The 20,949-nt window shown below is 41.8% G+C and overlaps 3 protein-coding genes across 3 annotated transcripts; 1 reads left to right on the plus strand and 2 right to left on the minus strand.

Moving 5' to 3' along the window:
* Window positions 1–44: 44 nt before the first annotated feature.
* LOC108157534 lies at window positions 45–20,882 on the plus strand. The gene is made up of 3 exons (XM_017289637.2): window positions 45–536; window positions 6,660–6,979; window positions 17,719–20,882. Exons 2-3 carry the CDS (start codon window positions 6,919–6,921, stop codon window positions 17,862–17,864), a joined length of 207 nt encoding a protein of 68 aa, XP_017145126.1. The 5' UTR covers window positions 45–536; window positions 6,660–6,918; the 3' UTR covers window positions 17,865–20,882.
* LOC108157531 (protein I'm not dead yet 2-like) lies at window positions 8,519–11,388 on the minus strand. The gene is made up of 10 exons (XM_017289634.2): window positions 11,277–11,388; window positions 11,077–11,215; window positions 10,902–11,018; window positions 10,686–10,834; window positions 10,506–10,620; window positions 10,261–10,442; window positions 9,852–10,187; window positions 9,690–9,784; window positions 9,541–9,627; window positions 8,519–9,487 (listed from the first exon to the last, which is right to left on the minus strand). The coding sequence occupies exons 1-10, from the start codon at window positions 11,282–11,284 to the stop codon at window positions 9,036–9,038; spliced, it is 1,680 nt and encodes a 559-aa protein (XP_017145123.1). The 5' UTR covers window positions 11,285–11,388; the 3' UTR covers window positions 8,519–9,035.
* Window positions 11,697–14,387, minus strand: LOC108157530 (protein I'm not dead yet 2-like). Its single transcript, XM_017289633.2, has 12 exons — window positions 14,260–14,387; window positions 14,019–14,157; window positions 13,841–13,957; window positions 13,632–13,780; window positions 13,408–13,578; window positions 13,220–13,345; window positions 12,828–13,163; window positions 12,676–12,770; window positions 12,536–12,622; window positions 12,286–12,479; window positions 12,090–12,227; window positions 11,697–12,015 (listed from the first exon to the last, which is right to left on the minus strand). The coding sequence occupies exons 1-12, from the start codon at window positions 14,274–14,276 to the stop codon at window positions 11,842–11,844; spliced, it is 1,743 nt and encodes a 580-aa protein (XP_017145122.1). The 5' UTR covers window positions 14,277–14,387; the 3' UTR covers window positions 11,697–11,841.
* Window positions 20,883–20,949: the final 67 nt, after the last annotated feature.

Below are 20,949 nucleotides of genomic sequence, written 5' to 3' on the forward strand. Positions count from 1 at the left end.
GACAATGCAAAGTGGTTGGGCATCCTTCGTCTGACTCGGCTTGGTTTTCATGTTCATTCATCACAAACATCACACGCTGGGGCCAGAGTTAGTACAACAAATACCGTCGGCCAGAGCAGACGTTGCTTTACAGAAACACGCAACGCGAGAGCTTCATCCGAGTGTGCTCCGGTGGCGACATCGTATCCCCGTTTGGCGCCATATTTACTTAGGCCAATCCCGGAGACCCGGAGTCCTTTTACGCTGTGCGTTTGCCTGTTCGTCTGCGTATTTGTTTGTGTAATTTCGCGCGCTTTTGTGTCGCCTGCTGTGGCTGCTGTGTGCGAGTGTGCGTGCGTATACGTATTATCCCGCGCGGGTCAGAAAAGTACTGAAATTGAAATTGAAACTGGAGCCCCGGACCACAAAAAAGGGATACTTAAAAGGCGTGAGTTTTGCGGCCCACTGCTGGACAACTGCCAGTAAAGTGAGATAGATCTTAATTAGGCATTTAATGGCAGTTGGCAGACAACAATAGCTGGTAGCTGGCTACCGAGGTAAGCGCTCAGCCATATGGCCAATATAAATCAATTATAGACTCACTTTGGTAGGTCTGTTGCCCTGCTGCACACCATTCAGGTGTGGTTTGCCCTTCCCTACCTTTAGGGGTCTTTGAAGGGAGTGGGAGTGGGTGGAAGGGTGGGTACCATGGTCGTCTAGGGAGCTACGTGGTTTATGGCCACCGTTTTACTGCATGCTGAAATTTTTATACTTCCATCAGCACTTCATTTTTCACAGTTCAGAGTCAAGTTCACGCATCGCCTACCAACCAACCATCCAACCCGATAACAATCCATCAACATCGTTGGAGTTGCGTCAGGACGTGGCCAAAAAAAAAAGTTAAACTTTAAAGTATTTAAGCCGTGTTTTTAGCTCCCTTAATTTGCATATTATGATTTAGCTATTGAATCTTTCGTCTCGTTTCTATGTATTATGAAATGGGACTTTGGAAAGTGCCTGTGGGGGGAATTCTTCTAGGAATTGTTGTTTGGCTGTTTCAGTTTTTATTAATGGTCTTTTATTACACGTTTAATTTTACGCATTCTTCTTAAAGCTGTCTGGGATGTGGGTTTCTATTTGGAGTCTTGTTACCAAAAGCTTCAATGAAACATTTAATTATTTGTACAGGCAGCAGCATTAGGGGGGCGGATTCCATGGCAGCAGACTGTAAGGCTACTGTTCTTTAGCTCTATGACAACCAATGATAAAACCTTTAAGATATTATGAAAGTTCTATTGAGAACTGTTTGTATACGGCAATCCCTTGGTTCTAAAACCATTTGGAATAGAAATCTTAACAAAATGAGTATAAATTATAATGGGGTGAAAAACGTCCACGAAATATCCAAATAGATAATAATATAATAAGCCCTTGCATACTTTGGTCAGGCGCCAACCACCGGCTCACTCGCTTTGCTCTCTACCGCCGATTTGAGTAAAATGTCAGACGACGACGACCCAAAACAGTTTTATATAATAGAGAGTTATCGTATCGTCTTTGAACTAGTAGTCACTACGACACGAGTATACATCAGTGTGTCGTCTCGACAGTGCCTGTAAGGAGAGAAATTTGTACGAAATATTAAATATTTCTTGTAAAAAAAATTTCAAATCCCTTACACTACTAGCAGTGAACCTTTTTGAACCGTGTGTTTTTGCACCCTAAGAGTAAGTACTTCAATTCCCATTTTGGTGTGGACAATTGGCCTAACGTGGGGTCTTTCCCTTTCCTAAGGCTTGCAATGACAGAATCTGAGGAAGAAACGCCATATTTAACATATTTGCCGATGAGGTCTGGCGTCATTTACAAATTAACATCTCCCGTGAAAGTCCATATCGTAAACCTCACTTTGGGCAAAGGATATGATGCCAAATTGCGACTTCATTCCAAGGACCGTATCACTACGGAAGCCACTCTCGATTCTGAGAACTCCGATGAATACCTCGACCCAGTCGTGGAGGGGAACGATTGCATTGATCTGAAAAGCGACACAAGTGCAACGGTGGATGTAGTGGGCTACATGGAGGGGTTTTGCTTCGGCAATGGCAAAGAGTTCGTCACTCTGAGGAAAGTTTTTCAAGAAACAAAGGAAACATTAGATTAAACCAAACCACCCAGAACATATTCCACATAGTTACACAAAATCTGCTCTAAAAATATCACCACAATCTCATAATTCACGAGGCCATGGCGGTGGGCAGCAGGAGCGAGAACCAAACGAAAGAGACACCTTGATCATGGAGTAATTGCAGATACATACATCATATCAATTATATATGTACATATACATAAATTACTCAATTACTTGAATGTCAGCCAAAGCTCTTTCAACTCTTTTCCAATTAAATGATATGCGATTTGTGCGATTAAAATGATTTACCTATACAAATACAACGAGGCTCTAAAAATAATTAAATCAACCTAGTTTTCCCATTTTCCAATTTGCATTAAAAAGCAATATTTCACATTTCCACCTGCACATATTTTCCTGTTTTGTTGCCATAAAACACGCTTTTAATTATGAAATTTCAGGCTAAATTTTTTATTAGCTTCTATCCGTGCAGCCCCCATTCTGTGGCAGCTACAAAAAGTAGGAGAAGGAGATGTGAAAAAGTTTCCATTTAAACTAGAACACGTTTCACAATATTTAATGGAAACGACTTGAGGAATATTTCCATTTATCTACTACGACGGTTCTGCTGCCTGGCAGAGGCAGAGAGCTTATGGCACTCGAAGCAGTTTATATATTTTTTCAATTTTTCCCACTGAAAGCTTAAGCGAAATCCGGTTAAGACTTGAGTGAGTTCAAGAAAAATGTGCATCCTTAAAGCACATATCTGGCTATATGTGTGGTTCAATAAAATATTAAAGGGAGAGCGCGTTTTCCCCAGTCTAATTACAGGTAAGCCGCCTGCCCGAATCCCTTTAGGGGATCGCAGAATTGGAATTGTACATGGAATGAAACGGCGCTCAAAGTAAGAGCTGAATAAAAGTAGTTCCCTTGCAGTTTATGGAGGAAAAACTAATTTGGTTAAGCTATTTATATCGCAACGGGGTGAAACAAAAATCAATAAAAGAAAATGAGGGAAAATAAGAAAAATGGCAAAGAGGTTAAGCATTCATCAATGACTGATTTTCGGCCACTATTTCAAGTTTTGGAAGAATAATACGAACGAATATATCTGTAGATGGTACAGCAAAGTTCGGCCATGGACGTGACCCAAGAAATGTTTCAAATAAAGTTTATTTAATGTCTTTGAAGTTTGAAGTTTGATTGCTGATGTTCGATAGCCAATCAATCAATTTAAGAAAGAAAGAAAAGAGAACTGAATACTGTATACTCTTTTGGGGTAAGATTTTCCTTTAAACTTCATCTAAAATTTAACCACAATCTGCCCCGCACAATATCTGAATATTTTATGCATAATAAACTATTCTAAATACCCAAAGCTGGTGACATGATTCAATTATTCAAACGCCTTTGAAAGGGATCTAAAATGTAACCCTGTATCCCATGCCACCCTAACTATCCCCAAAAGAATCAATTTCAATTTATTTACTTGTATCCTGTGCAAATAAATATCCTCTGAAAAAGGGGTAAAAGCATGCGTGAAAATGCCAGCCAAATGTTTTTTCTCTTGCGTCGACGGGGGACTACCTCTCTCTCTCTCCCTTTCGGCAAAAATAAAAGCCATTTAAAAACAAAGCATCCATTAGCACATCAATTAAGTAACCTTATATACTTGTACATACAACCTGGATCGGGGACTATATACAAACTTATACGAGGGCATACACGTCCGCACAGTTACACGTACTTTTCCCCACATAAAGTACTTGAATGCACACGCAGGAAACTGAAGAACGAATCGGTTTTCCACTCCCATGTTGTGCTTCTGACCTGACTGACAATTAGGCCAATCATGAGGAATCACTTGCCCTGACAAACACCAGGGCGACACATGCATACGAACGTATATACAAATTGACGTATTGTTTTTTTGCATCCTGGCTGAGTGAGGAAGGATCTGTCCATGGACAGGGTCCTTGGGTTGATGGCACGCAAAATTCAACGTAAAATGTACGCCATCCAAATAATTTAGACAATGGCACTCGTGCGCACACGCCATGCCCAGAAAACGGGATGTGGCACCACACACACACACACACAGTCACAGAGACAAACAGACTCTCACTCAAACACACATATCAGCACTCCAACACACACATACACACACAGGAAGTAAAGCCAAAAACAGACAATACGCAGAACGGCAGAGGCGACAATTTTAGTGCTATTTTCGGGCATCACTTGGCCTTACAGCAGGCCACACGCGAACGGAAAGGAGCGGAACCTATTGGGACCTGATATGGAAGCCATCATTCGAGCTTTCTCTCCCTCACATCCGCACTCACTGGCCCTACTTTATGCCTCTACTGAGCCAAAAACTTCATCTAGAAAGTAGTTTTTGAAAGTTTTGTTTAAGGTTTTAAGCCGACCTGAGAGATGGCATTGGAGATCAGATCTGACTTAAGAGAATACTCATAAGTGGTGCTTAATAGTTCTGCAGTGTAAAAGAGAATATATCTCAGTCCCTTAAGTCCCTTAAGTCTGCTGTCCAACATATGTTCTCGCTTAGTCGTGGGGCTCGTCCTCGGTGCCCCAACAGCTGTACCTACACTCCACTACAGGCGATAGCAGCACAATGAGAAAACAAACAGAAGAGCGGGAAAAACTTTTATTATTTTGTATAGGTTTGTTGTGGTTGCTTTCCCCACCTAGCACACAAAAAGAAGGAATTGCTCTTTGAACGTGTAATTGAGTTTGAGCTGAAAGTACGTGCAAGAAATCACCAAAACACTGGATGATTCCACTGGAAACTTTGAGCTCATAATCGAGTTGGAAGCCATGCCCCGCCTGGCTGGTTATATGCAAAATGGATCTGCATGTATGCACTTTATTTTGTATAACTTTTACGTACACACAACATATTGTTGACCCCACAAGGGAGAGGGCGGGAAATTCGTGCCGTAACCTGTGCGTGGGAGCTAATAAATTGTATTGGAGGCTAAGGCAATTGCCCAACAGAAAAGTTTCCTCGTGCACAAAGTTTTCTGACGAATCCTTAGATTGTTTCTGGATTGACTGATGTGTGATATCTAGGGCATACAGATAGCTTATCGATGGAAGTTCTTACATAGTTGTCCAGCTCTTAGACAAAACCACTAAAGTTGTGGCAGTTAAATGGTGGGGCTACTGTAAAGAAGAAGTTTGTTGGATCTAGATTATTTTTTAATTAAAATTCAATGTTGGAATCTAGTGTACTTGGACTGTTCTTAAGAAAAAGGGGAGACACCTAATCGCATTTAATGCCTTTGCAAAACATTTTCAGGTTGTTGGCATAACAAAATGGTGCTGGGGGAAGAAACGAGAACCCTTGAACGCTATTAAAACAAAGCTCAGATTTCGAAGGATATTTATCGTTTGCAAATTGCTTTCTTTTCATTTGCGGAAAGCAAATACCAAACCTCATTAGACGGATTCCATTCCCCTGCTAAGAGCTATCCGCTTCCAGCAACTGGAGCAAGCAAACTGGAGAAATGCATCAAGCCTAACCGCACAGGGCTCACCTCTGCCCCAGCTTTTTGCCTCTTGGAAGGAATTGGCAATGCAATTCCCAAATTGCTTTCACTAAGCCTTGGCAGTGTCTATCCCCAGGGGTAGCAGGGTGTAGAGCTACAATTTATACATGTATGCTACGAGGCCATGGTTACGCCTTCACACCCACACACACCCATACATATATGTATGTGCAGTAGGTCTCGCATGTACACCTTTTGCCGCGAAAGCTTCTTACACTAATTGCTCTAATTGAACACAATTTATTGTTGCCAAGATAGTGGGTGGTGGAGGAGGGAGCATGAAGCAACAAATACCCAATCGCCTGCTTCCACTCCCACTGGCACTCCCTCTCTCACTCCTTGCTCCCTGTTCCACTCATCTGCTTCTGCTTCTGCTGGTGACATGCTCCAAGTGGCAGCCATTTGGTTAATATTAAATAAGTACATGCATATTAATTATATGCATAATTACACGACCAGGCGCGACAGGAGCATTTCATGTTTGGTGTTGGGTGTTTTCTATAATTAAAACAGGACCTGGCGTTGCGTATACGTAACGTGACTAAGGCACAAATTGGGGTGTTCCCAAGACGTATTCCCTTTTAGAAAAATTGAAGCATTGACAATTAATTTTGGAGACAAAACAAAAAGCTATCAAGAGTGCAAAATTTTGTGTATTCTTTTGCTAGAAGACTTTGTCATCTTTTGTTGGAAAAAGTAAATATCAATCCTGTTTATTCGGAGTACAGAATCGCACTATCCCTAAAATCCACCGCCTTCTTTGGTGTTTGAGTTGGCGTTTCCGAAATCCAGAACATCCTGGATAACTTCCTGTTTTGTTTGCCTCCCAGCATGTGTGTGCTGTAGGGATTTCTGATTTCTTCTTCAGACTTGAGTTGATTATGCTTCTGACAGAGTCATTAACAATTTGTCGGTCTGGGATTTGCTCAGATTTGATATGCATTCCTTACGCTAACTATTCTTTTCTCTCTTTCCAGCCGCAGGAGCAGGACTTTCCAGAAGTTGTGGCACCAGTAGTAACCTAAGTTGAGGCCCCAGAAACTGGACAGACAGCCGGAACTGTAGCACAACCAAAAGCCGATCAGCAGCTCATTCAACTTTGAGTGCTTTATGGTGCTAGAGAGCAGCAATATAGCAACGGCAACAAGAACAACGGAACAGCGTTAACAACCATCGCAGCCTGGGGCAGGAAGTATCATCTACCGAACCGACAGAGGAACAAAGCCATTCGCCAAGATGGCTGGCGGGGGAAGAACAGCCGGAAAATACGGTTACTCGGACAACAGTTATTACAGTAGTAAGTGGCTAAAGATAACCCTGATTAGAGTCTACTATAATAAAGATTATTTTCCATTTATTAATACTTTTATTGTACGTTTATTTGCATGCTGCTTACTTCATTACTTTATGCCCGTTCCATTGTTCTGTTAACCACTGTACATCCGATGTCAGCCACCTTGCTTCATCAGCCGTGCACTGAGAGAAATCACTAAATTCAGAATCAAGTTTCAGTCCTCCTATGTTCAGCATTCATTCCCAGGAAATCTAACTCTTTTGAATTACTTTATGAAAAGTTCTTCTCCTTCACAAGGCTCCCGACCGAGCCTTGTAATGCATTCACGATTCACTTCAATTGTTGCCAAATCTATTCATTCCTGATTCCTTTGTGGATTCTTGATTTTCGCAGTGTGTAAGAAAAGCGGCTGGTTGGTTGCCCATTGTCTGCCTCGTCGCCCATTTGGCGGGTCCTGTGTTTGCCCCACTGGCGTCGACTTGACGTCCCCTTGTCGGTGGAACATTTCTTGATGAAGTCCTGCCGCATGCCATACCGTAATCAGTGTTGCACAGCGTGCTTGTTGGTTTCTTTCTTTTTTATTTGTATTCCCATATTCAAAGCTCATTCTTGGGCCATTCTGTCTCTTTCGCTTTTTTTATTACATTTATTTCGTTGCGTTGCTCATTCGCTTGAATACTCGTGAGTTCCACCCACACGTGTGTGGGTATGGGCATTGCCTTCGTGGGGGTGTGCGTGTGTGCACAGATGATTTGTTTATGCGTATGTCAGTTGGGGATTTTCGTGTTTCTTTTATGGGCTCCCCACCCCTGCACCCGTACACGGCTGAGTATTATCATTCACGCCTGAATGAGGCTGTGACGTTTGAGAGGAAGGAACAAGGTACTCGGGCATATCATTCACTCCCCGAAATAAGAATGAATTTCCGAGTGGGTGGCAGAAGTGTAATTCAAGTGGCTTAGCTCTGTAATCAAGTACTGTCTTAATGTAAATGAAAACAAATCCAGTTCTGTTTCAAGAATATCCTAATGATTTTGGAAACGTGAATGATTTCCATTTGGGGCCACAGCCTAATGTTGCAAGTACTTTACGGACAAATACGACTTTCTGCTGTGTTTGCATAAACTTGTTTGTTTCCTTCGGGCCCCCCGAAAATATCGCCTAAGTGTATCTCAATGCCCTTATGAACGCCCCGGTACACGCCCACCCGCAACCCACCAACCCCCCACCAGCTTATAGAAAGCTTTGAATAAGTTTATCATAGTTTTTGATTGCCACAAATTGTGCGTTATTTATGAGCTTCCCCTCGCTCTCGTCTTTGTAATCTATATCTTTGTGGTAAGGATCCCACAGCGAAGACCACCTGCTGTGGCTGTGTGTGTGTGGCTTAGCTCTCTCAGTGTTGGTAAATGGCATAAAATAAGCATTAAATAAGTTGTCATCGTGGAAATCGGATACCCCTTGGTATACCTACCTCCTGGCTGCGGTTTTGACCCGTGGGGAAAATATAATTGAAAATAAATATTTATGACTTGATTGTTATTGCCGATATTAACGAGTGTTTCCAACCAATATATATTTCATTAACATTCAGAGGGGCTTACACATGCATTGAATTGTAATTTGATTTGTATTCAGTGTTTTGCGAGAGGGATCCGTATGCGTGTATTCGTATTGAGGGGAAACTTATTGCGCTGATTTGGCTTATGAATCTTAGATTTTTGGACAATAATCTTCCATGTACATATTTGTTTAACAACATGCCACACATATTGTGGTGTATTGGATTGGATTGTGTTACGATGTCTCTGTGCCATTGGAAAATGTCCACCATATCCGAATACATATGCATGTTCGTATATGATTAACATTCCAAGTGGCTTACTATCCTTTAGTGGATTTTGGTTTTGTTTTGGTGCAAGTGTATAGGAAGTAAGCCATGGATTTATCAATGAAGAGGTCTATGAGATCCTTAACGATGCCGTCCGTCATTCGTTGATTTGTTATTTGCTGTTGGCATGTGTGAGTGTTTGGGAAATTAATATGGAAAAATACGTGTTTAGGCGTCCTTCGCCCAGTCTGGGAACTTTGTGCTCTCTGGGAAAATGATATTGCCATACTGACTGTTCAACATCAGGACGATAAAGGCCCAAATTGTCGGCAATATGCCGGCCAGAGCCAAGTACTTGGTCTTGATCCCAGCATAGCCAGAAATGATGGCGTTTGGTGGAGTGCTCACTGGCAGATGGTAGGCCATGCTAATAGCCAAAGATGGCGGCAGAGTCAGCTTCAGGGGATGCATCTTAATGGCCAAGGCCATTTCACTAAAGATCGGAATGAGAATATTGCAGATGGCCACATTGGAGCTGAAGGCGGTGCAGAAGAGTCCAATGAGAATGCACATGCCTTCGACCACAACGGGCGGCAAATTGGAAGCGAATTTCAGTGAGTCACCCAACATCTTGGCCATGCCACTGACCTTGCTGCCCTCGGCCAAAGCGAATCCACCGCCTACAAAGAGCCAATTAGTATCTGCGGACAAGGAACGGATCTGTGTCACATACCCAGTAGAAAACATAGACCCCATGGTGTATTCCTGTGTATGTAGATCCAGGAGAGCAGGGCATCCATGCTCTGACCAGTAAATGGAGCTGATTAGATCAGAGGATTAGGGATTAAGGTTTAGGGAATAGTTAATGAATGATCGACTCACGCTTGCCGCAGCAGTACTTGAAGAACGTATACTGTGTGGGCAATGCAAAGAGCAACATGACGGGCAGCCAAACTGGCGGTCCACTGCCTATTTTCCTATTGAAAGTGAAATGCACAATGGATTAGCTACCCATGGATAATTATCAATCCTCAAAGTACGTACTGTGCATTCAGAAAGTCGCCCCAACCAGTGACAAAGCCAGGCTTACGTGTGAACAGCAAAAACACCATCAGTATGAACAACACAGTCACTTGAATCTCATGACAGGTCATGGGACCCAGCTCCACGTGACGTGCCTTGATCACAGTCTTCACCACTGCCTGGCCCTCGGTGCCGCGCTTAACCTCCAGCCCCGTTTGGCTTTTCCCACGGAACAGACCCATGTGTGTGACTTGCAGTGAAAAATACAGCAGCAAAACGTTCACTATAACCACTATTGGTATGGCATAGGCCATGAAAATGGGGAAATCAATTTGAGTCTTCGATTTGGGAAAACGTCTAAGAGAGACAGGGGGAGGGTCGCTCTTGAGTTTAGATATTGATGGAAGCATCAATTGGAGACATCGCTTACGTGTCGTATAGACCCTTGAAGGTCAGATTTGTCCCAGTGCCAATCAAAGTGCCACAGCCGCCAATTGTTGAGGAATAGGCAATGCCAAAGTAGAAGGCCATTGATATGGTCGATGGATGAGGCGGATCGCCCTCTTCCACTGGCTCCTCCTCTTGAGACTTGTACACCGTGAATATATTTTGCTATGTACCACGAAGAGTCAAATAAATATACCCTTATATTCGGAAAAGAGATCTATTCCTTACCGAATCGAGTTCGCTGAGCACAGCCTTCACAATGGGACACATCATGGCTGTGGCAGCCGAATTGGAGATCCATAATGATATGAAACATGTAACCATGACCAAACCAAAGTGCAAACTGAAAAGACAATGAATGCAGTGGTGCGTGGTGAGTGGCGAGTGGTTCTTTCCTTTAGTACTTACCGCCTTGGACTGCAGCCTACTATGAGAATGGTCTTCATGGCAATACGCTGATGCAGATTGCTATATTCGATGGCCAAGGCTATGATTAGGCCGCCAATAAACATAACCACCGTATCGGAGAAGTATAACTTGCACACCTGATCAGAACCCTATAGAATGTGGACATTATCAGGGGATTAGTCGACCGCTGATTGATACCCTCCGGCCACGACTCACCAAAATGTCAAAGAGTGGCAAAAAAACCACCGGAAATAGCGATGTCAAATAGAGAGGAATTGCTTCGGTGATCCAAAAGAGTGCCATATTGGACACCAGATACATGCATCTGAATGCCTATAGATCACATCCGTTAAGCGGATCTCCTTGAATACATTAATGGTTGGCTACTTACTGGTTCGTCATCTAAAATTCCATGAATCAGCAATGGCAAGGTTAGCAATGGCATTAGGAATGTTGCTTTGCCCCGCCAATGTAGAGCGCAACATTTTAACAAGCTCCTCTTAGCTGGGATTTTTTCATTTGGCTCTGGTCTATTCAGAAATTATTATGTTAATGAAAACAAAACTCCTAATGGCCTTTATTTCTACTTACTCAGCCATTTCGGCTGCACTTTAATTTGTGTTTTTCCGTTTCGGAGCACACGTCTGTGCTGCTAGTATTTTACTGAACGACTGAAGGGTATATAGTACATGTATTTTATGTATTTCCAATGACATACTTGGTTTTACTAAAGACACCAATATCATGAAAAAATATAGAATCTAAGGCAACGTCAGTGGTGAAAGAGCCTTCTTTCTTCAAAGAATTGGCCCAATTCATTGGCCAATTTGGAATTTTAAATCGAAAGACAGGCAAGTCATATGCACACTAGGTCAAGTAACTGGGTGCCATCGGAGTAACCTTCTGTTATTTCTACATTCTGGGTACCTGTTCCACATACTTTCCACTTTGCAGATTTATCGTCTTGCGGCCACTTAATTCGCTCCAAATATAACAAAGTATTTAGATCTATTTGCTTTAAACGGTTGCTTCTGTTTTATAATTTATACTTTTATTTCAAGAGTGTGGTGCAAAATAGCATCTCCTCTAAAAAAGCCTGATTCTATGGAATTTTATTTGATCAACGTAATAATTTAGAGAGTACGATCTAAAGGATTTAATTAAAGACCGGAATGTTATCTAACTGAATACCACCTTTGGTCTTGTTTTTGTATTCCTTGGCCCAGTCTGGGAATGAAGACATTTCGGGAAAGACAACCATTCCCCAAGTGAGGCTATTCAGATAGACCCAAAAGAGTCCCCAGAATGTGGGCAATAAGCCAGCTTTTATCTGCAAGAGCAAGAAATAGAGAGAGATCAATCGGTTGAGTAAATGTATAAAAAGAGACCCAAGGATTAGCATACCAAATATTTGGTCTTGATGTTTCCGTAGCCACAAATGATGGCATTCGGTGGAGTGCTCACTGGCAACAGAAATACCAAACTTGTGATCAGGGTTGGGGGCAGAGTGACCAGCAGAGGATGTTCTTCCAGGTGAAACGCCTATGGGCAGAGAGGTTATACGAGCTGGAGGATATTTTTAAAAAAGCTATTCGCTTACCAATTCACAGTAAATTGGTAAGACAATGTTGGCCACCACCACGTTCGAAGTGAAGGCGGAGCAGAACAAGGTGAATATCAGTATCAACAGCAGCACCAGTCGACTCGGCAATACCTGGATACCCGACATGGCCTTGGCAATATATTTGGTCACTCCGCTCACTTTACAGGCCTCGGCCAAAGCAAAGCCACCACCTGGACGGGGGGAAACGATCTGTTATAAGAGACACATCAGATCCATGGACACGTACCCAAGAGAAAGCAGAGTCCCCACGGCAGGGTACGATGCAAGAATTCCCACGACAATAGAGAATCGATGGTTTGACCAGGGAAAGGAGCTGCAAAAAGGATATTAAAGGTGATAAATATATTGAGAGAAGGAAGGACTCACCCTTGCCACAGCAATATTTGAAGAATGTGTACTGAGTGGGCAATGCGAACAGTAAAATCACACAAATACAAACCGTTGAGGATGTTCCAACAGGCCTAAGATAGGAGGATAAAGCCCAAGAATCTTTCAAAAGATATATCCACACCACTTACATGGCATTAAGAAGGGAACTCCAGCCCGTAAAGACGCCCGGTTTGCGGGTGAAGAGCAATACAATCATCAATGTGAATATGATAACCACCTGAATTTCATGACAGCTCATGGGACCCAGAGCCTCGAGGCGGCCGCGCAGGACGGTCTCCACTTGGTCCTTATTCCTGGTGGCCTGTTTCAGAGCCTGGCCCGACTTGCTCCCTGATCGAAAGAGAGCCATGTGGGTGAGCAGGAGGCTTAAGTACATGGTAATCATGAGAGCGATCACAACAAGCGGAATCGAATAGGCCATGAAAAGTGGGAAACTGACCTCCTCCTTGGATGAGGGAAAGGTTCTTGGGGAATGCTAATGGTTAGGCATTTTCCTAATGCAAAGGGAAAACTTTCTCACGTTTCATATATACCCTTAAAGACCAGATTTGTGCCGGTCCCAATCAGGGTGCCACACCCGCCCACAGTGGCCGAATAGGCAACGCCAAAGTAGAAGGACATGGCCACCATTGACAGGTGCGGGGGACTGCCAAAAGATCAACTGAAACGTTAGCAAATGTATGAAAATTCATAAGAACATCCACTCACTCGCCCTCCTCCATGGGTTCCTCCTCTTGGGTCATGTATACATCAAAGATTTTCTCAGAATCCATTTCATTAAGCACTGCCTTTACAATGGGGCACATCATGGCCGTTCCCGCCGAATTCGATATCCATAAGCTCATAAAAGAACTAACCATCATCATGCCGGCGAGCAAACTGAAATGGGGTTTTGGTTTGGAAAAAGGATCATCAATGGCATCCACTCTTACCGCCTGGGACTGCAGCCCACAATGATGATCGTTCGCAGGGCAATCCGTTGATGAAGATTGCAGTATTCGATGGCCAATGCAACGACTAGGCCGCCATAGAACATCACCACAGTCCCGGAGAAGTAGTGCTTGGTCACATCATCGGAGCTCTTAGGGACATAGGGATTGATTAAAATTATGTTTGTTTCTCTCAATTCGAATTCACTCACCAAATAGTTAGCAAATGGCAAATACATGATTGGCATTAGCGATGTCAAGTATAGAGGAATGGCCTCGGTTATCCAAAAGATGGCCATATTGACCAACAAATACAAGCAAATAATTTCCTATAAGATCAAACATCAAATGCATATTGTGTGAGAAATAGCGGCTAAAGCGGCTACTCACCGGCGATTGTGTAATGCAGCCGTGGACCAGCAATGGTAAAAGTATTAGTGGAACAAGAACTGTTAATTTTCCCCTCCAATGGTAAAGGCAGCAATTTTTCATGCACCTTTTAACGGAGATTTTCTCGTCTGGCTCTGGTCTGTTTTGAAAGATGAAATCATTCAATGGTTATCAAACCTAAGCGAGTGAGCCGGGGGCGTGAGCCGGGGGCGTGAGCCTCCTCGTATTTAAATAAACTTACTTATTTGGCTCGGCCATTTTCGTGAATTTACTGAATTGTGTTTAGACTTAAAACAGAACGAAGTTCTATATTTCTAATGGGATACGGGTTATATGTTAGTGTGCATATATTTGGAGTTTAAATGGAAAGACATTCTATGCTTAGTTCTAATGGCATGCTGAGTTTTTGTGGTAGTATTGGCCTCTGTTTGAAAAAAGAAACATGCCTCGATATCCCCGGCTAATTATCATAATTTCCATTATGGGAATCACTTAAGGTTTTACCATAGATTTTGCAGGATCACGTCTGTCACGTTTTTGATGACAGCCAAACATTAGAAGGGGAGAAGGGAGAAGGCAGGTAGCCATCCGCATTTATTAAATATGTATTCCATTATCCCAGCAATTAGGCCACCGTCAATCAGCAAGGACTACCAACAACAGGGGGGCGAGGTGCGGAAATTGAAATCGAGAAACACTTTGATGTCATTTAATTGATAATTTCCTGTCACACTCTATTCCGACTCCATGCCCGAAAAACACAATCGGTAGCAACGGGAAGGTCAAATTGAAATTAAAGAAAGCTTTCCACAGACCAACATTAAAGCGGAAAGTGAGGGGTCGCACCCCTACATCTTTGAAAAAGGTTCTCGACTTCAATCTGGCTCAAATGAAATTCCTTAATGTTGGCCACATCCTTGTGGCCACAAAACACTTGGAAAGAATGTCACTGACAGGACAACAGCAAAACAAACGACGCACATATAAGCCCGCATACATGAAGCCGATATTACATAACCATACTTAGATGAATACTGGCTCGTCCTTTCTTATTTTTTTGTATGCCATGTCTATTCACATAATCTGTCAAATGACTCTATTGACTGTTAGGATTTCTGGGAAAAACAATCAACGAAATTTAATACAAATCTGAGAGCAGGCGAGCAGGAGAGCAGGACATGTGTCCTTGAGTGTCGCCCATCCAGTGGGCTCATCCATTCGTATATCGAAATAATTTACGCTTAGTTAGGTTGTGGGCTCTGACAGTTTCCATTTTTGGATTTTCTTCATGCATTTTGCATATTTCATTCTTTCATAATTCACGGTTTGACAGGCAAAAAAGTTATGGCGGTACGCCTACCGCCCTTGGCATATCTATGAATTATTTCATATGCCGCCTGTCCTGGACGGACGTCCTGCTGTCTCACTCTCCCTCTCGCTTCATGGTCTTCGTTTTATTCTTAAGTTTTGCCAAAAGTTTTATTGCGCTTTTGATGTTTCAAGCAATTTGTGGGAACTCAAATATGAATGGCCTACCAATTTGTACGAGTGTATGGGATGGGAGTCCACAGAACTTTAACCGCACTGCAAACTTTTGATAATGATTCGAATTTCCATTCAACGTCGTTGTGGGATGAGTACCAGTCGAACAGACATTAATCATATTCGAAAGGAAGTGCTTTAAATCTCTAAATGGTCCTGGTCCTTTTAATAGAGGAAAACGTGTCCAGGGTGCTCTGATTGCTCTCATCTTTCATCTGGTTAAATTCACTCAAATTTCCTTATCATTATCCTTCGAAATGTAAGATATATTAGTTTAAAAAAAGCTCTAAAGAAATGGTAATCACCAGTAAAAATCCCGATTCATTGGTTTGCTTTTCTTGAGTCTACTTCTTCTACAGTCCTTCCTAAAAGAAATCTTAAGCTGTAGTCTATTAGCACTTCAAAAAATGCAATAAATCGCAGAAAGGCTTTTGAATTTTATTGCCTGGGCAGCAGGTAAGGCAGGTCACGGTTGGCCACGGCAGAGAAAAACAATCGAAATGATTGCCAATTTATCAGGAAAGCGAATGGCCATGAACCATGAGGAGCACTCAACGGCTAGATGCCAGCAATCAAGTCCATTGACCACACACGCATACAGGCAGAAGGCATATGAGATTTATGGTCAGCCATTGGCTAGTGGCCGTAGGACATTTCGGCTTTGAGACGTCTTTGTCATACGAGAAGTCTAATTAACAAATCTGTAGCGGTTGGCGTCGTCGGGACCTCTGCCTGTAAACAAGGCTCTAATTTGCTTGATGTTGTGTGTTCTCTGCTCTTTGAGCTGAACGCTCCATCGATTATGTGTTAAATTACGCATAAGGCAAACATCTGGCCCCAAATGGGGCCCGAACAATGAGCCATCTATTCGGCAGGGCCACAAAAAAGAAACAAGCATCGCTTGGAGGATTTCAACAAATTGAAATTTGGCGGGCGGTGGGCATAACATATATTATAACAAATGGCTTTCGTTTAAAATGAATCGCGGAAATTCTGCTAATTTATTGTTATATTTACAAATGTATTTACGGGAAAACACAGCCCCCCCAATAATTAATTGGTCGATTATTCTGGTAATTCGTTTATTGAAAATAGCACTGTGCGACAGTCGTTTTGTATTTTGAACGAACCAAAAATTAGGTTGTTAGCCTGGATGCTTAGATCAAGTCCTCGTACTTGGATTTTGAAAAATACTCACAAAATGTTTTTAAAAATATAATTTCTAATGGTTTAAAAAAACTTTTCGCAGTATTTTTGATTCGTGTCAGTAGCGTGGATTTCCCTAAAGATATATCGATCCAAAGTTGAAGTTTTATACTATTTTTAATGTGTCTTCAACTTATACATTTTTTTGTATTTTTAACCGTAAGTTCTTTAGTGGCATTAATTTTTTTAAAAATTAGCTACAAATCTTGTAAATTGTTTAAATAAAATCAAAGGTACGAAATATAATGTGGAACTCTTGACATATTTTTTTTAATCATACAACTGAGAATTTAGTTTAATATTAATATTAACGGAATCATTAATTCTTAAATGCTTAAATTTGGGAATATTTTCTTGCTCTCTCTCCATATTCGTACATCTGTTCTTTTTGCATTAATAATCTGAAAATACATGTACTGCGAGTTTTGCATCGTAAAATATTGAAATGGCTTTTATAATAAAAATCCGAAATTCATGTTCAATGTTTATATTATTTTTGTTTATTGCTTATTTTTATGTCTGTTTTCTGTTTGTTTCAGCGAGTGGGTGGGATTGCCTTCAAGCATATGTATGTATGACCATCGTTTATTTTTTACAACAATGCATTTGTCATGGTCTGGCCACATACATTGTTGTCCAGGAGGCACCACCTCATGCTCCTCCTGTGGCTTGAATATGCATGAGAGTCCCAAACAAACCGAATTGTTGATTGACAAACAACAGGAGGAGCCCAGCAAAAACATCCCTCCCTTCCGGCCGCCCCCCACCTGACAAGAATAATTGCCTGTAATTTGTCAAAGCGGCCTCTAAATCTTTCCCACTCCTGAACCTCTTTTATCTTTTTGCATCTTTCCCCATCAACTCTTACTCTGTTTTATCTTTTGTCGTGTCTTTTCTGGCGTTATGTCTGTTCTCATTCTGTTTAATCTGTTTCCTTTCTCTCTCTGTGCAGGTCACTCCTACAAGAGCATCAACGATGAGATTATCCTGGTTAGCATTATAATGGGAATCACCATACTGGTCCTTATCACCATCGCCCTGTGCTACATTGCGTATGAGAAGTGCCAGAAGAAGCGGGAGTACTATATCAATGCCTAGAGAGGCTCTAGATGGGGCTGTTTCACGGCCTGGGGGCTCGGTGGATCCTTTCGTTTACTTTTCCTTTCAGTTGGTATTTACTCTTCTCCTACTGGTGGCATTGCAAGGCTAAATGTCAACACGGTCTGCAACAATGTTGACGTTGACGATTTAGTTGGCCAACAAAAATAACCAAGAGTGTGGCGGTATCCTGCATCCTGCATCCTGCCCCACTCGCGTAGATACAGACCCCCACACATACACAGAGTCGTCACACAAATCGGAATGCAGCGGAATTTGTGCTGTTTAAACGTTTCTCTCCAGTCTTCCGTCTCTGCATTTTTTGTTGCCTTCGCAGTTTCTGAAGTGGCTGCTGGAACGGAAGAGGATGCATGGGACATGGGGCATGGCTCTATTATGTTGCCACAGTGTGCACATTGGGATTGAATAATGTAACAGATTTTTCCAAGCAATTGCCATGGCAGCAATCATTAGCCGTCAGAAAACATTTTATGTTTATTTTTATTACAAAGAAATCTTTCATATTTTCAACAGTTTAAATTTTAAAACTTCAATTTAACGATCAACAGTTGGCACAACAAATAAATGCCTGCCATGAGAATGAAATGTGAGGAAAATGGTATCCATTAATCGAAAAAGCTGGCCCACAATTGTGGGATTTCCGCGCTTTTTTCATACGTACATCTCAATAAATTTCCATTTGTATGCCACACCAAAGGCAATTCAATTTAAAATGCAATCCGACTGGATGCCACCATGCCATGCAACAACCTTTTGTTTGTCGCAAAAAAAAAACCAACCATAACCCTCATGCCACAGAATGGAGGGTAAAGAAAGAAAGAAATACGACTAAAAGGGCGAATCTTTTGCAAGTGTTCCTGGGTTCGAACCGATATTGTTGCTAACACCCAGAGTCATATCCACATGCGAGTATGTGTACATATGTATATATGTATGCCAATTTCGAATATTGACAGCGTGGGAGCATTTAACCAACCGACGGACGGACAGACAGACAGACATATAGACAGAGAAACTGAGTGACTTTTCTTATATTCTTTTTTGGCGGAGATGGCCATCTTTTGTGTCCTCTTTTTTGGGGTAGCGTAGCTCGAGGCTGTAATAATAAAAACGGCAGCGGAGAAAACTGGGTGCAGCGCACACGAACAAAGCGTAAAGAAACAATAAAAGGAATCGCATAACAATTCTAGGGGAAGCACACAGCGATTCCGACCCCGAGTCCCGGAGATAAAGGCCCAAAAGAGTTCTCCCGCCCATTAAATTAGAGCAAAATGGAACGTTTAAAGAAACCTGGTTCTCAGCCACAATAACGACAAGTCCTGAGCATAAATTTAAGCTCTTGGCAAACCCGAAAATGTCTATCGTCCATACACGTAGTGCCATATGTATTGGGGCATCACAAACCCAAAGGAAACACATTCTGCACTTTGTGAGTGAGGAGAGTCTTAATGTTAATCAGCTTAGGCAACCAACCGCCATCATCGGATGTGAGTAACATTTCGGTATGTTTTCTTTTTGGGGACATCAAGAAGGCCTAAAGAGCAAACAAATACACTTGTGAGGGCGTGAGCGTTTTATCCTACCGACCTGGAAATGCTTTTAAAAATTAAACAACTGATAAATGACAAAGTTCGTTGGACCAGAAATTATCGTTTGACAAATTGGCAGGCCATGATGAGAGCTCATCAATTGCCTGGCAACCAGGCTCCTCTCGGCTCTGATGATGCACAGCAGTCCCATCAAGCAGTCTAGCAGCCTTCTGGCTGCCATGGCCAGGGAGACGGAGTGTACTTTATATGACAAAGCCAGACGAATTACTTATGAGTAAGCGGTTCTATTGAAATGGAAAATTAGATCCAAGTTCCTATTTTTATGTTGAAGAATGTACTCCAAATTGAGTTGAATTTAAGACACAAAAGATTACGTTACGGAAATGACTAGGATTTGGGTTTATTAGAGGCCATGTTTGAGGTTAAAAGAGCATCAGGATATGGTTACGACCTTGGGGCTCATCTTGATTTCATCCCAAAGAATTTACTCATCTTTGAGCATATTTTCTGTGGCTTTACGCTTTTGTCGATTGGCCACAAAAAAACCACATTGACCAACCACAAAAGCTGACTTGATACTCGACCACCGCCATGTACTTTGAAGACGAAAACATCAAGCAATGGAAAAACTTTACTAATTACCCGTTAACCATGAAAAATTCCCACATAAAAATCCAGACACGCTCCGAGTGCAACAATAAATTTGATGACGGACATAATAAACGGTGCAACGTCAGTGGCAAAAGATTGGGACAGAACACGCGTAAGCACAAATTTTTAGCACTTGTCTGACTCGCAGGAAAGGTTTCGTTTCGTTCGCCACTCAAAACGCATCCTTCTTATCCTTTTGAAGGAAATTTACAGAAGCTGCTTGCCAAATGAATGACTCGTAACTTTTGAGAGACTCCCTGGCTGCGACTCAGACACTCTGACTCTGACACACACACACACACACACACACACACACACACAACACACGTAGTAAACTTTACGTCCATTTTTTTATAGTTTTTGTTCTTGGTGTGGCTGTCACACTAATTGCCACATGACTTGGCCAAAAACAGAAAAAGGGGGGGAAAGCGACGAAAATTAATGAAATTACTTTATTGTAGCTGAAAGTTTTTGTATATGCATTTAATCAATTGCACTTCAAAGCATAGCGTATAGATATCTATATAACCAGGATAGATTTGACCACTTATACCTAATAGATTGATTACCTATTGAATTATTAAATAGCTAATTAATTCACTCTTTTTTGGCATGAAAAGAGGGACCAAACGTACAAAAAAGAATCCAATGCGATGTGTACTTTATTTTGAAAATAAAACAGTGAGATCTACGATATAAATGTTGAGATTAGCGGAAAAAAAAACGATTGTTAATACTATATACTAAATATGATATACTTCATGTACAACATTATAAAATAAAGAACAAATGTTTATGCATGTTATTAAACCTAAAATTGAGTTTTATTTAACTTCCAAATTGCGCGCCTATCGTTTAAGTGC

The sequence above is a fragment of the Drosophila miranda genome, chromosome 2, assembly GCF_003369915.1.
Source record: "Drosophila miranda strain MSH22 chromosome 2, D.miranda_PacBio2.1, whole genome shotgun sequence".
In the NCBI taxonomy this organism is placed as follows: domain Eukaryota; kingdom Metazoa; phylum Arthropoda; class Insecta; order Diptera; family Drosophilidae; genus Drosophila; species Drosophila miranda.

Bases quoted from the DNA above. Each gene is read 5' to 3' on its own strand.
- LOC108157534 (XM_017289637.2), top strand. From the start codon at position 6,919: ATGGCTGGCGGGGGAAGAACAGCCGGAAAATACGGTTACTCGGACAAC. The intron at 6,980-17,718 runs GTAAGTGGCTAA...CTCTCTGTGCAG, and splicing joins GGACAACAGTTATTACAGTA to GTCACTCCTACAAGAGCATC.
- LOC108157531 (XM_017289634.2), bottom strand. The intron at 10,188-10,260 runs GTAAGCGATGTC...TGTCTCTCTTAG, and splicing joins TTCAAGGGTCTATACGACAC to ACGTTTTCCCAAATCGAAGA. The intron at 9,785-9,851 runs GTACGTACTTTG...CACTTTCAATAG, and splicing joins GGCGACTTTCTGAATGCACA to GAAAATAGGCAGTGGACCGC.
- LOC108157530 (XM_017289633.2), bottom strand. The intron at 13,579-13,631 runs GTAAGAGTGGAT...ACCCCATTTCAG, and splicing joins GTGGGCTGCAGTCCCAGGCG to TTTGCTCGCCGGCATGATGA. The intron at 12,623-12,675 runs GTGAGTCCTTCC...TCCTTTTTGCAG, and splicing joins CAAATATTGCTGTGGCAAGG to CTCCTTTCCCTGGTCAAACC.